The sequence below is a fragment of the Aplidium turbinatum genome, chromosome 2 (assembly GCF_918807975.1).
Source record: "Aplidium turbinatum chromosome 2, kaAplTurb1.1, whole genome shotgun sequence".
Taxonomy (NCBI): Eukaryota; Metazoa; Chordata; class Ascidiacea; order Aplousobranchia; family Polyclinidae; genus Aplidium; species Aplidium turbinatum.
In genome coordinates, this window is record NC_137473.1 from 22,762,642 (window position 1) to 22,774,710 (window position 12,069).

A 12,069-nucleotide genomic window follows, 5' to 3' on the forward strand; every position below is an offset into this window, starting at 1 on the left:
TTGCACATTCAGAATCGACCAATTTGAAAAGTCCACCGGGTTCACAGTGCACCATCAAGTCACCATCGGTTCGCATGTTTTTCAAGCTACTTGCTTTGCTTGCTTCCATCGTCATTATCTTTCTCTCTCAGGTTAGCAAAGGGGTCTTTTGATCTCTTCAGTTTATTTTTGTGTGTTTTATGGAAACGCACGATAGAGTCTATGTTAAGTGACGAACGTTTTATGGAAGATGTAATAGTAATTTCACACGCAGCTTACTAATCTAATACCTATGAGACGAGTATGATAAGATATCATCCACACCAATATTATTTTGATAGATTGATGCCACTATGCACTAGCAGTGCTTTAGTGCTACTCAAAATTTTGTGCTATTTTCGATTTTTTTCAGCAATTACGAAACCATATAAACACTGAAAGTTTTGGATGTTCATCGGTATCAGTTGCAGTGGTTGCAGTGTTCAACTGTTCATCGAAAATGTAAAAACAGAAATTTATAAATTATTACTGCTGTTGTGCAATAAGACAATGTTTATTCTCGAAGTAAATAGCTGCCAGTGCAATATGAAATTTCAAAAATACGCAGTCAAAGCACATTTAGAATAATTGTAAATAAGAGATGTTAGTATAGTTGCTTTTAGCCCTGTGACTGACTGATAAAAAAAAACACAGACTGCACTACGTATATTAATGCAGGTGCACATTTGTTGTTATTTGCTACGAAGGTGCACATTATCACGTTTCGTATATAATTGCGTTTACCTGAACCTTGTTACAATTCTTAAACATGCTTCCTGGATGGCAGTATGAGCAAAACACAACCGCATTGTATGAGGGCAAACATTGTTGGTAGTCATCCTCGAGCACTTGGTTTTCGAACTGCTGAGCTGGGGTTTTTATATTGGTGATAACCGGTTTTCATATGCACACGATGTTCAAAGATACATACAAAGCAAACATATTTATACAGACTCTATCCTTTGGGATTTTATTGATAGAGCCATCACTTGCCTTTCCCTCGAATGAAAGCTTGATTTCTTATATGAGTATTGTTATAAACGTAGGAATGTTCTTTTAATGCTACGATGCTCCTTAGAAATGGTTCGAGGCTATGTTTTCGTGGTGGCCTGCTGTGTACCTGTTCGACCGGGATGGCTCAGTGACCGAGTGGTGGTTTCGGTGTCGGCTTGATAGATTCGCAATGCTGCACGGGGCCGTGTTTTGCTTTGCGTATATTATGTTGAGAAGGTGAGACGATTGCCTGAATTTCAGACAAATAATTAAGTAATGACGTAAAAGAGTAGAACAAAATTAAACCTAAATATATTTTTGTAGTTGAGTTGCTGGCCATAGTAATAGTTTGCTTTATTATTCTGTGAAGCTACCTTTCTTTGATGTTGTGTCTTTCTCTTCACGGAAGCATCGCCCAGGACAGTTCTTGGATTCCTCTTTTGGAGGGAATGCAACGAGATTATTATCTACCGCAGTGTGAGACGTTGTTTTATCACAGTGTCTACATTGGCTTCCTATGTCCCCAGGTTGAAAATGGTGGACGATTCGAAACAAGGCTGTTTGTGTCCAATGAAGGTTTCCTTGTTCACCGTCAGTGCGTCTATCGGAGTGATAACGGTATGGGCTTAGCAATTGTTTCAACAAACTTTAACGGTCGATGGTTTCTGCATGTATGTTTTTTATATTCTATTCCATTTTATTTCATTTATTTTAGAGTCTATTTGAATAAGGACCTTCTGATGATCCCCCTTTTAGGGTGAAACAGACTGTAGAGGTTTTAGAAAGTAATGACTATGTTTAATGTAATTTGCTTTACTTGGCTTTTTTGCTTGGCATTCAGCACTTTTTGTAGTATTAATAGTATTTATTTATATTTTTTACTATGTTTATTAAGAACATATGTTTTGGCCAGGTAAGTATTGTTTCCAATCTGCTTCATTTTTTAACCCAATGTCTGATGCTCACTGAGCATTGGAAATAAACCTGGCGCCATACTGTGTTTCGGCGTAAAATTAAATAACTACTCCCTTGTCCTTATTGACACCATAAAAATACTCTACTAGTACGTATTTATTATTAGATAATTATTCCTCTTGTTAAAATAGGACTCCCCTCAGAAACAAAAAATTCCGTGTAATCAAATATTATATATTGATGTAATTTCCATGGGGAGGTACTCTCTTTGTGCCACTTAATTCATGTTGAAATGTTTTGTGTCACTTGCATAGTCTTCCCCAGTAAAAATTTGTTGGCAGTTGAAGCCATCTCTCACACGTTTTTTTAACTTATTCTCGTTGAATGTTGGTTTCCTATCTTTACAATAAAACTGATAAAACTCCCCTCGCAAGTGTTCTCAAAGGAGTAGTTACTTTTATCGCGGAACTCGTTGTTATTAGAAATGTACTGTCCGTTGTATTTCTAGTATGAAAAAGATACATGGGATGGGAGTAATTATTTAAATCAAATAGGACTGCCGGGGTATTATTTAGGTAGCCCAAATTTGACATGACGCAGATTCATCGGATACGTTTGAAAAAGCGGTGCATTCACTTTGGTCTTCACCATTGTATGTCTTATTTTCAACTCCACTGATCTGAGCATTGTATTTTTTGACTCAACATAGCACAAATGAATTGGACGTTTTCTGCTTAAAATGTAAAATTATGAAGAGAAATATAGCAGAACTATTGATACACTTTACTGTCTCCATACGTTGTGAGAAATGATGATGAAAATCTGAACAAGTACCGGTATGTTAAAGCACAGTACACGTTTCATGTAACAAGATATCATTGGTGGAGTAATATTTTATGTGCCTGGTCGCTGCACTAATTGTCTCGTCTTGCAGATGTATACAATTTGGACGGTCACTTGCACTAACAAAGTTGAATGCAACCAAGTGCACTCCTATGCTTCTGTGTTACCAGTGAGTACCGCCTTTATTTTTGATGCAGCTTATCCTTTTATAATTATTCTGATGTTTTAAACAAATATATTAAACCATTATTACAGCGTGAGAGAAAAGCAGAAGAACGGAAAGTGCCATGGTGAGAGCAATGTGTGGGGTAAAAACGAGGAGGGAGAAAAATAATTTGATGGGCATGGTAGAGATGGGGGAAGCTGTAGACCAACTTACAAGGGCAAATGGAGTGAGATGGTGTGGGTATGTGCCAAGAAGGGAGAAAGATAATTTTCTCCGAAAGACATTGGTAGCTGCAAAGAAATAACCGGTCACTCGCACAAGTGGACAAAAACGAGTTAGGATGATTATCAAGTCCATTTGTCTTGACCTTACCGGTTTTTTATGTCAGAATTTATAGCGCTTATTATTAAGTATCCTCGTGGTAAATGTTGTCTATATATTTTTATATGAGAAAGAAGAGAAATTGTTGAGCTCCATCTTGTAAGAATGTGTAGGTAAAGTTTAGAAGTTCTTCACACGCCATATTGAAGGAAGGGTCGGAAAATTTGTTGAATGACACGTTGCAGAACTTTTTTTAAAAGTAAATAAAACAAATAAATTAGCAAAGTTATAAAACGTACAATAAATAAAACAGACAATTGTTGTTATCCAATAACGTTAAGCGAGTTTAGAATAAGATTTCAACAATGTCAACAGAGTGCTTGCGTGGACATCGTCTGAGATGGGTTGGACATCTTGAAGGAATGTATAAAAATAACCTGACAAAGCGAGTTTAGAATAAGGTAGTAATGGGGAAAATGAGGAAGGGAAGACTAAAGAAAACGTGGAAAGACGCAGTGAAAGAGGATCTAACAAAAATCAATTTAAAAATCGAAGATGCCAACGACTGAAAGAAGTGGATGAGTCGCTGCTTACAACTGGTCGATCCTGATGTTTCGGTATCAAGACCAAGCTCTTTGAAGCAAAACGGAAAGAGAACATTGGTGACCGGGTCTGTGCAGTGTGCAGGTGGTCTACTAATTAGCTTTTCAAGTATACAAAACTTCCAGGTATTACCGTACATTGAAATGGTTCGCGGGCAACAGACGATGACGTCTGGAATTGCATGTGAAATGCTTTACGCATATGTAATCACCTTTTTCTCGTAAATCCTATATTTTGTTTCCAAAAAAGTGTCAGCCTGTATAAACCCTGGTGGAATGGCATCATTTTTTCAACATTCCTGGCAGAGTCAGGAGTCGTTAATTTTCCCAATATACAGTAGCATATACAATATGTACCAATGCGAGGTTTTTCGTATACCCAGAGTTTTTTAACGAGCCATTCTAACCTACGTAGTCAAAGCTTGATTTTTTTCTCCAGATCACTTCGTTCATACTGATCAGGAACATTCCTGGCTACTTTCGTTCTGTCTATAGCTCCTTTTTTGCTTGGTTTGGCAAGATATCTTTAGAGGTGAGTCTCCGCAGCTTTACTCGCCTGAACACTGCTTTGAAATTGAGCTGCACCTGATTGGGTTGAACGATGAACTCACTGCTCACGTCGCGACCAAACTTCTTGCACTCAGATAGTTGAACTCATGTTTCGTTGGGGCTAAAGACTGATTTTTAAATAATATTCCTCAACGTTTTATGTAGCTATTTTAGTAGAAAATAGGAAAACGTTCCAATAATGTCAACTTATTTTTTCAGTTGTTCATCGGGCAGTACCATATCTGGTTGGCGGCCGATACCAAGGGCGTCCTAGTGTTGGGCCCACCGACGTGGCCCACTGCAAATCTGGTAATGAGTACGTTCATATTCGTGTGCGTGGCCCATGAAATCAACAGATTGACAGGGATATTTGCCAAGCATTGCGTCGGATCTCCTAAAGACGGAAACATGTCGTCGTTTTTCCGCTTTTTGTTCATCTTGGTTGTTCTCGCTATTTTGGGTTTACTTAGTCGTTGGACCATATGGAATTAGCTTGCTTCCCAAACGCTGAAATCGTATATCCGGACAAGCACTTATGATGATCGGCCACTTGAGTCTTCTCGCAGTCATATTCCACCTCATGGTTGACACATCGGCCTATCACAACAATTCTTCGCTAATTAAAAATTTCCGAAAATTACTATTTATCTTTAAATATTTGTCTTTTTTTGCAACTTACCCGGCTTATCCGCCCCACTGTTGTGAAATGTACAAATATGTTCATGGTGGGCCATTGAAGAATGCAGGTACTTTTCCAAGTAAAATCACTCCGTTAAAATCCCCCATGGCAAACGTCCTCATGGTAGTTGCAGCCCATCACACGATTTCTTCGCTAATTATTTCCCAGCACGAGACTGGCACATTTTTCATGGACAATTTTTACCGATTTCCCCTCATTTAAATATCTTGCATGTTTTACATTGTATCATTATTACGTTAAAACGTCGAAGTTTGCAGAAAACCTTTCAAAATCAAAAAGTAATTTTCAGAGTAGGGAGAGGTTTTAGTTGAAAAACAAATGAAAAATATCAGCGATTTTACAAAATAGTGTGTCATTCCAAAATCAGGCTAAAATTGAAGTTTTGTAAAATAACACTGAATAACAGTAACGTTTGTTGTTTTAGCACAAGCAGCGTATAATCACAGAGGTATCACAGAGGTAGTCAAAACTGTGGGCTATGTATATCTGGGTAAGAATCAGCGAATTGAGTTCTTGGCATCTTTGTCATGGTGTGGCACGTCAGAGTTGTGTAAATGGAAACAACTTTTTGTTGGTCCTGGAGATGATTTCTGTGTATGAGGAATTTTCCAATTGTTATATTTATTTTATATTTTCCATCTACGTTTTATTTTATTGGTTCTGTAGGGATTTTATGTTCTTGTGCTTTCGTATGAATTCTATTATTTTTACCTGTTATACACAGAAGTTTATATGGTGCTCTTCGAGATTTCGTGGCGATTGAACAATCGTTAAAATGCATTGTGTAATGAAGGCGTCTATTTTGGTCGGGTGCTCGTCTCGTCCTTCGTGATTATCATGGCAGATGTTTTGCTGCGTTAGATATTTTGTTGCTTAAAATGCAGGGCTTTTTACTACTTTATTCAAGATATAGCGTGTGTGCTGTGTATATATTGATAAGCGTGAAAAATATTAAATCAAATTTTTTATGATATGTTTTATTGCTTGTAATGTAATGGTACTAATTTATTTAAGGTCGCAATTTTGCACAGAAACTTTGCTTGCATGAAGTTTTATTAATCCTGAGGAATCGGAAGGAATATTGTTATGACCGGCTAGCGACGCTAGTCGTCACAGACGTTGGGATGGTTGTTCAGTTTCTTTTATTGGTCGGCCAAACGATTTTTGGATGACAACAGGCTATCAAGGAAACATTTGTGTGTTTATTCAAGATCAGTCTTCACTGGCACCTTGTACTTTGGGGACCCTTTTCCAATTTGAGTATTATCTCATTACAGACATATTTATTACTGATTTATTTCGATACCAAGTTCATAACAGATAGACCAGTAGACAGTAGTTTGACCGTCAGTGTCCGCTATCCTATTGCTATTTGCCGTTATGCTCGGGGTGTAGCCTTATAATCTAGCGAATTTGTTTTTGTGTGTGCTGCGTATTTTTCAAAGAAAGGCGAAGTAAGGCCGTAATTGCAAAGAATTGTTTATTTATACAACGTTGCGTTAGATTGCTGTCAGATTATTTGTGTAGCAGTGTCTCTGCAAAGATGGTGCTTATGAAAAAAATTCTCGTTTTGGCATCAAAATCTTTGTTAATAATGTTCTCAATGATTGCTCTTTTAGCATTAACAAGAGAGCTTAATCACCTGGCGCTTTTAGACCCACAAAAACTCACTTTTCACAAGACCTGTTTGTCACCAACTCACCCATATTTGGTTATAATAATATCAATTTCACACTCGCTTCCATACTAGATTGTTTTGCAAAATAGGCTATAGAAGAAGTTGGTATTAAATATTTGAAAGGGTTGGAATGCCCCTTCATTGCTTTGCTGACATAATAATGTGAGCTTTCAAGCTATGTGCATTGCCTTGGTTGGTGATCTTGTCACCTTTCGTCAAATAGTCTTTATCTCAATCGCTTTAGTTGTGTTCAACCATAACATAGCACAAGTGGTTGTGAAGCACAAACTCCAGTGACCTTACTGATATAGCAGTGACCTTACTGATATAGCGCAGTTTTAAATTCAAACCATTTCCAATTCCGGGTCTAGATATCTATTTGGGTTCGTACACGTACCATTAATGAAGTAATGTATTTTCTAAAGAAGCAGCAACATCTTTTTACTTCTTATAGAAAAATTGCAAGTGGATAGACCGAGTATGGTAGTAACATAGGTATGGCTGTGGAATTCAAATCTTCTATTGTTATCAGTGAAGCAATAAATCCACTTGTTTGTCGTTGCTTTCACTTTCATCAGATGAACGTTGCTAGAAACGATAACTATCCTAATGAACACCCAAACTTTTCTGTATTATTACAAACATGTAGGCTAACTGTTACATGTTTGCATTGGATCGGTTTCCTTGTTGCTGTGCATGTCTGTGTTCTGTGTTGTTTCCTGTGGCGATTGGAGTTATAACAAAAAATGTTATCAAAAAAAATCAATTTTTTTTTAGTTTTGTGAGATTTTGCTTAGTAGGCGAAATGTTCTGTCAATAGCATTGTGATTTTTCTTTCATAGCTACGAATAAAGTACTTCATAATAGATATAATTTAGCACAGCAAGTGTATTTCTAATTTTGATACCATAGGTATTAAGGTAAGTCTACAAGGTCTGGCGGACAGGGCAGCGACATAATTAGAAAGAAAATTTTAAGTAGGGAAAAGCAACTGTTGTTAACAAAGATTAACTTTACCTGAATGCTAGATGGGTCACAATTGGACGGTAGTCATTTAGCCTAAACAATAGTAAACATGTTTTGATTGGTTGACATTGATTGATTGAATCTTTTTCCTCGGACTGGGAAAGCTTCTTGCAGAGCTTAATCCTGGCAGTTTCGCATGCTTGTAGAGGCTTTGAATCACTGACGCAGGCCCGGTCGCAACTTTCCAAAAGGTACCATTAAAAAATCCCCTTTGAAGTTTGTTTGGTAATTACAGAAGAAAAAAAGAGCAATAGTGGGAGTCAAACCCACGTCAATGAAATGACTAGCCTATCACCGCCCTAACCCTCTGCACCAAGTCAACGGATGACTTAATTTAACTATGATTTGCGTTTTTCTTTTGTTTCTCAAAGGGGATTTTTTAATGGTACCTTTTGGAAAGTTGCGGCCCGGTCACCGAGATTGGCAGAGTGAAGTTTCCGATTGTTGAAGTTTTGTTGCGGGGGAATTATTCCATCCATTAGATGCCGCTGAATGGAGAGCAGTCCTTAACGTGCGTTGCTCAAGCGCACACCCCGAGAGTCGAACCAGCGCCGCAATTGATCTTGAAGTTTCTTCGTTCCAGAAGTGAAGCGCAAACCAATTGAGCTATCGGGGCAGTCATTGGGTCTCAACGGGAATTGTCATGTTTAAAGTGGCTACCGAAATTTATTTCCTATTCTCTAATATTTCCATCAAAAATCTGTAAAACCTATTCATTTTCCCCTTTAACTCGGAAAGTAGCCGAAGTACGACTAAAGCTAATGTAGTGCCTTTCCGTTACATTGGGAAAAAATAGCGCGTTGGGCCTACTGCTTATCTTTGATTTCTCGTTTTTGGCATTAGGTCAAACACGTTTATCGCTTGTTTATGCCGCTTTAGGCTAAACAGTTTCTGTAAACAACGTGCTCAAAGTCGGGAATGCAAATAGGCTACAGTAGCTTATTCATCCATAAAGTTGCTCTTCTGCCTATTTCATCAACTGACAATTATTATCTGCAGCGCAGCTGTTAACATTTGACCTCCAACTTGGCGAAGTAAGGTTAGCCTAACATGTTCTCATCTTCTGCGTTAAGCTACCGTAATCTTGTAGGCATATAGTGTCCAAACAGACGCATTTCGTATAATGGACTGCAATGCTGCATGAATCCGGTGCTGTCTGCTTGCGACGCGAAAATCGAAGTCATATTTCAATTGAGTTTTGTTTTTATTTCTGATCATACAACGAAAAACAATGTCAAACATAGCAGAGGTCTAGAAAAAGGTAGAAGCGACAAAACGCGGACGCTTCTACCTATTGCCCATTTGGTTAGCGCGTGACTTCGTGAACGCAGAAGCTTCAAGATCAAGCGGCGCTGGTTCGCCTTTCGGGGTGTACGCTTGAGCAACAAACGTTCAAGACTGCTTTCTATTTAGCGACATCATGGATGGAATATGTAGGCCTATTTGATTTTTTACTGCCAATCTCGGTGACCGGCCCTGCGTCAGTAATTCGAAGCCTCTACAAGTATGCGAAACTGCCCGGATTAAGCTCTCGAAGAAGTTTTCCCAGTCCGAGGATAAAGGTTCAATCAATCAAAGTTTTTCAGAAGATGTTCGCATAATTTTGTAGGTCCAATGAAATTAAACATTATGGAATAATGAAACAATATTAAATTACAAATTTTTACATCTTGGCAGTCCATTATTAAATTGCAAATACAAGATTTATTTAACGTTCTTTTTCTATGTAGCTATACTGTAGTCAGGGCCTACGAGAGGGGGTACGGAGGGTACGGCGTACCCTTGAGGGCCCAGGCTTGTGGTTGTTGGGGGGCCCGAAATTGTGATTTTATAGTTTACGTGCAAAAATGTTTGGGTAAAACCATCCTAAACGACTAAATTCAAGCATAAATGTTGTTATTCGTTAGTCCTTGGGGGGCCCGCAATGTAGCAAAAGGGCCCGGAAAGAAATTAGGTGTCTAAAGTGGTGACTTAATGCCTTACGTGCAAACATGTTCTGTTAAAAGCACCCTAAATTAAATCACAAAAGTTGGTTATTCTCCTGTCCTGGGGGAGACGGGCATACTGTAGCACAAGCAGGGTTGAGAAAAACCTGAGATTTTTTTTAAATCCCAAACCGCTAGTTTTTTTTAATGCCCGGGTGTTTTTGAGCTTTTTTGTGTTTTTTAAAAACTATTTGAAAAAGGGGGCAAACTTGGTTTTGAATCTTTATCCTCGGACTGACAAAGCCTTGATAGGCTATTCCTGGTTGTTTCGCATACTTGTAGAGGCTCTTGAAGCAGGGCCAGTTAGGCTACGGAGATTGGCAGAGTGAAATTTCCGATTGTTGAAGTCTTGTTACCTGGGAATTATTACATCCATTAAGTGCCACTGGATGGAGAGCAGTCCTTAGAGTGCGTTGCTCAAGCGCACACCCCGAGAGTCGAAGCAGCACCGCTTGATCTTGAAGCTTCTTTGTTCACGAAGTCACGCGCTAACCAACTGAGCTATCGGGGCGACTTAAACCTTACATTATGTCATTATTCCGATGCATGGGATAAAATTTAATTTAGGGTAGGCCAATGCCATTCTCTGTTGTTATAAACTTGTATGTTATGATGCTCAGTCTTATCTTATCTGGCAGCAGGGCAGGCCGGTACCCGGTCATTTGGTCGACAGGACGTTTGGTCGACAGATATTTCGTCGACAAGACAATTTGTCGACATGACGTTAGGTCGACAGAACGATTCATTTTAGGGTTAGTTAACTAACCTTAACCCTAGCCTAACCCTAACCCAAATGTCCTGTCGACCAAATGTCCTGTCGACCAAACGACCGGCTACGGGGTAGGCCTATATCATATGAGAGAAATGACATATTTATCCTCTTTCATATTCAGTATTATTGTGCATAGCCTATTAAAATTAAAGAATAGTTTTATTGCAGCTTGATACTATTATTGCGCACAAATGTCTGCAGTAAAATGTTGTATGGTGTGCAATACGCCTAAGCAAACATCATACGTTTTGCCCAAGACAAAGGGGGGCCGGAGTGAGAGGGGGGCCCGGAATGACTCTTCGTACCCCTAGTGAAAATTTCTCTCAGAGGCCCTGACTGTAGTAGTCTCTGTTCCAAAGGCAGAATACGAGCCCCTTTATGGTCTGCTCCCTTTTTGGTATTTATCTCGGTTAGGCTACATGAAAATTTACAGTATCTTAAGAAAATGGAAGGAAAACTTATTTTAAGTAATAATACAGTAGATCGCTACAGAGGCCCCCAAATTTGGGATTTGGCGAATGGTTCGATCGCTTACAAAGCACAGCCCGGATAAAAGAAAATACACTTCAAAACGATTAGCCTACGTCACTGTTCCAGCCAATTGTTCACCAAATCAAACGTCATATAAAAACTGTTATGGTCTACTTAACCTAGCTGGCATCTTACGTCATGGAAATTGCTAGAAAATGTCCAAATATTGCACCATCGGTCGTAAGACCTGATGAAATATTGCATCAGCCGCTTTGAACACGGGTTTGAATTGCGTGACAATGTCTTGCATTATTGCGTCACAGTTACTGTGTACGTGCATTTGAGATATCGCAAATTATTCTAGTCATTCGTAAAATTGTTTGTTGGAAGTCAGTCGCATATTTAACTGTTTGCTTGGTGCTTGCTAGCTGGACAAATTTTCCGTCTTTTATCCAAGTAATCTGTTCTGTAGTGACAGTTTTTAGTGGTGTATCGTGTTGCACCCCATTTCGATAGCCGCGGGCTAATTTTACAGAAATACAAGTTTGAATAGACGTTTCAAAGGAGTGTTTCTTGTTCGGTCATTACATTCAGACGAACGGATTCGGGAATCTTATGTTACAATTTTCCCACAAAGAGATTATAGTTTACCGCTGTGACCATAAAAAATAAAAGACGATTCTCTGGCTAGTGTTTGTACGGAAGCACAGGCAAAACATAAAAAAATAAAAGACGTTGTTGTTAGCTGGTAGGCCAAGAAGCACTAGAAGCACATAAAAAAATAAAAGACGAGTTCTTGTCGGTTGGTAGGTCAAGAAGAAATTAAAGCAAAATAATAAAAGAAGATCTTGTTGGTTGGTAGTCTACAGAAGCAAAAGTAAATTAAAGACATTTCTTCTCAGTTTGGTACTGAAGAAAAATAACTTTGACATTCATTGGCAAGAAAGAAGATTAAAGACAATCGATCTGTGCTTGAAGATTCAAGTCGAAGAATCCAAGCAAATTTTGTGGACTTTTGGACTTCATATAC

General features: G+C 38.6%; 1 protein-coding gene across 2 annotated transcripts in view; it reads left to right on the plus strand.

Annotated features, from left to right (window-relative positions):
• LOC145764534 (N-acetylneuraminate (7)9-O-acetyltransferase-like) overlaps positions 1–7,652 on the plus strand; it is a 67,191-nt gene extending 59,539 nt beyond the window's left edge. For both annotated transcript variants that reach the window (XM_082576151.1, XM_082576152.1), the window contains 6 exons: positions 13–131; positions 1,097–1,248; positions 1,539–1,629; positions 2,861–2,938; positions 4,298–4,390; positions 4,627–7,652. In XM_082576151.1, coding sequence (XP_082432277.1) covers positions 13–131; positions 1,097–1,248; positions 1,539–1,629; positions 2,861–2,938; positions 4,298–4,390; positions 4,627–4,899 — 806 coding nt within the window. In that variant the 3' untranslated portion in view covers positions 4,900–7,652. The remainder of the gene's footprint in view (positions 1–12; positions 132–1,096; positions 1,249–1,538; positions 1,630–2,860; positions 2,939–4,297; positions 4,391–4,626) is intronic.
• The last annotated feature ends 4,417 nt before the right edge of the window (positions 7,653–12,069 follow it).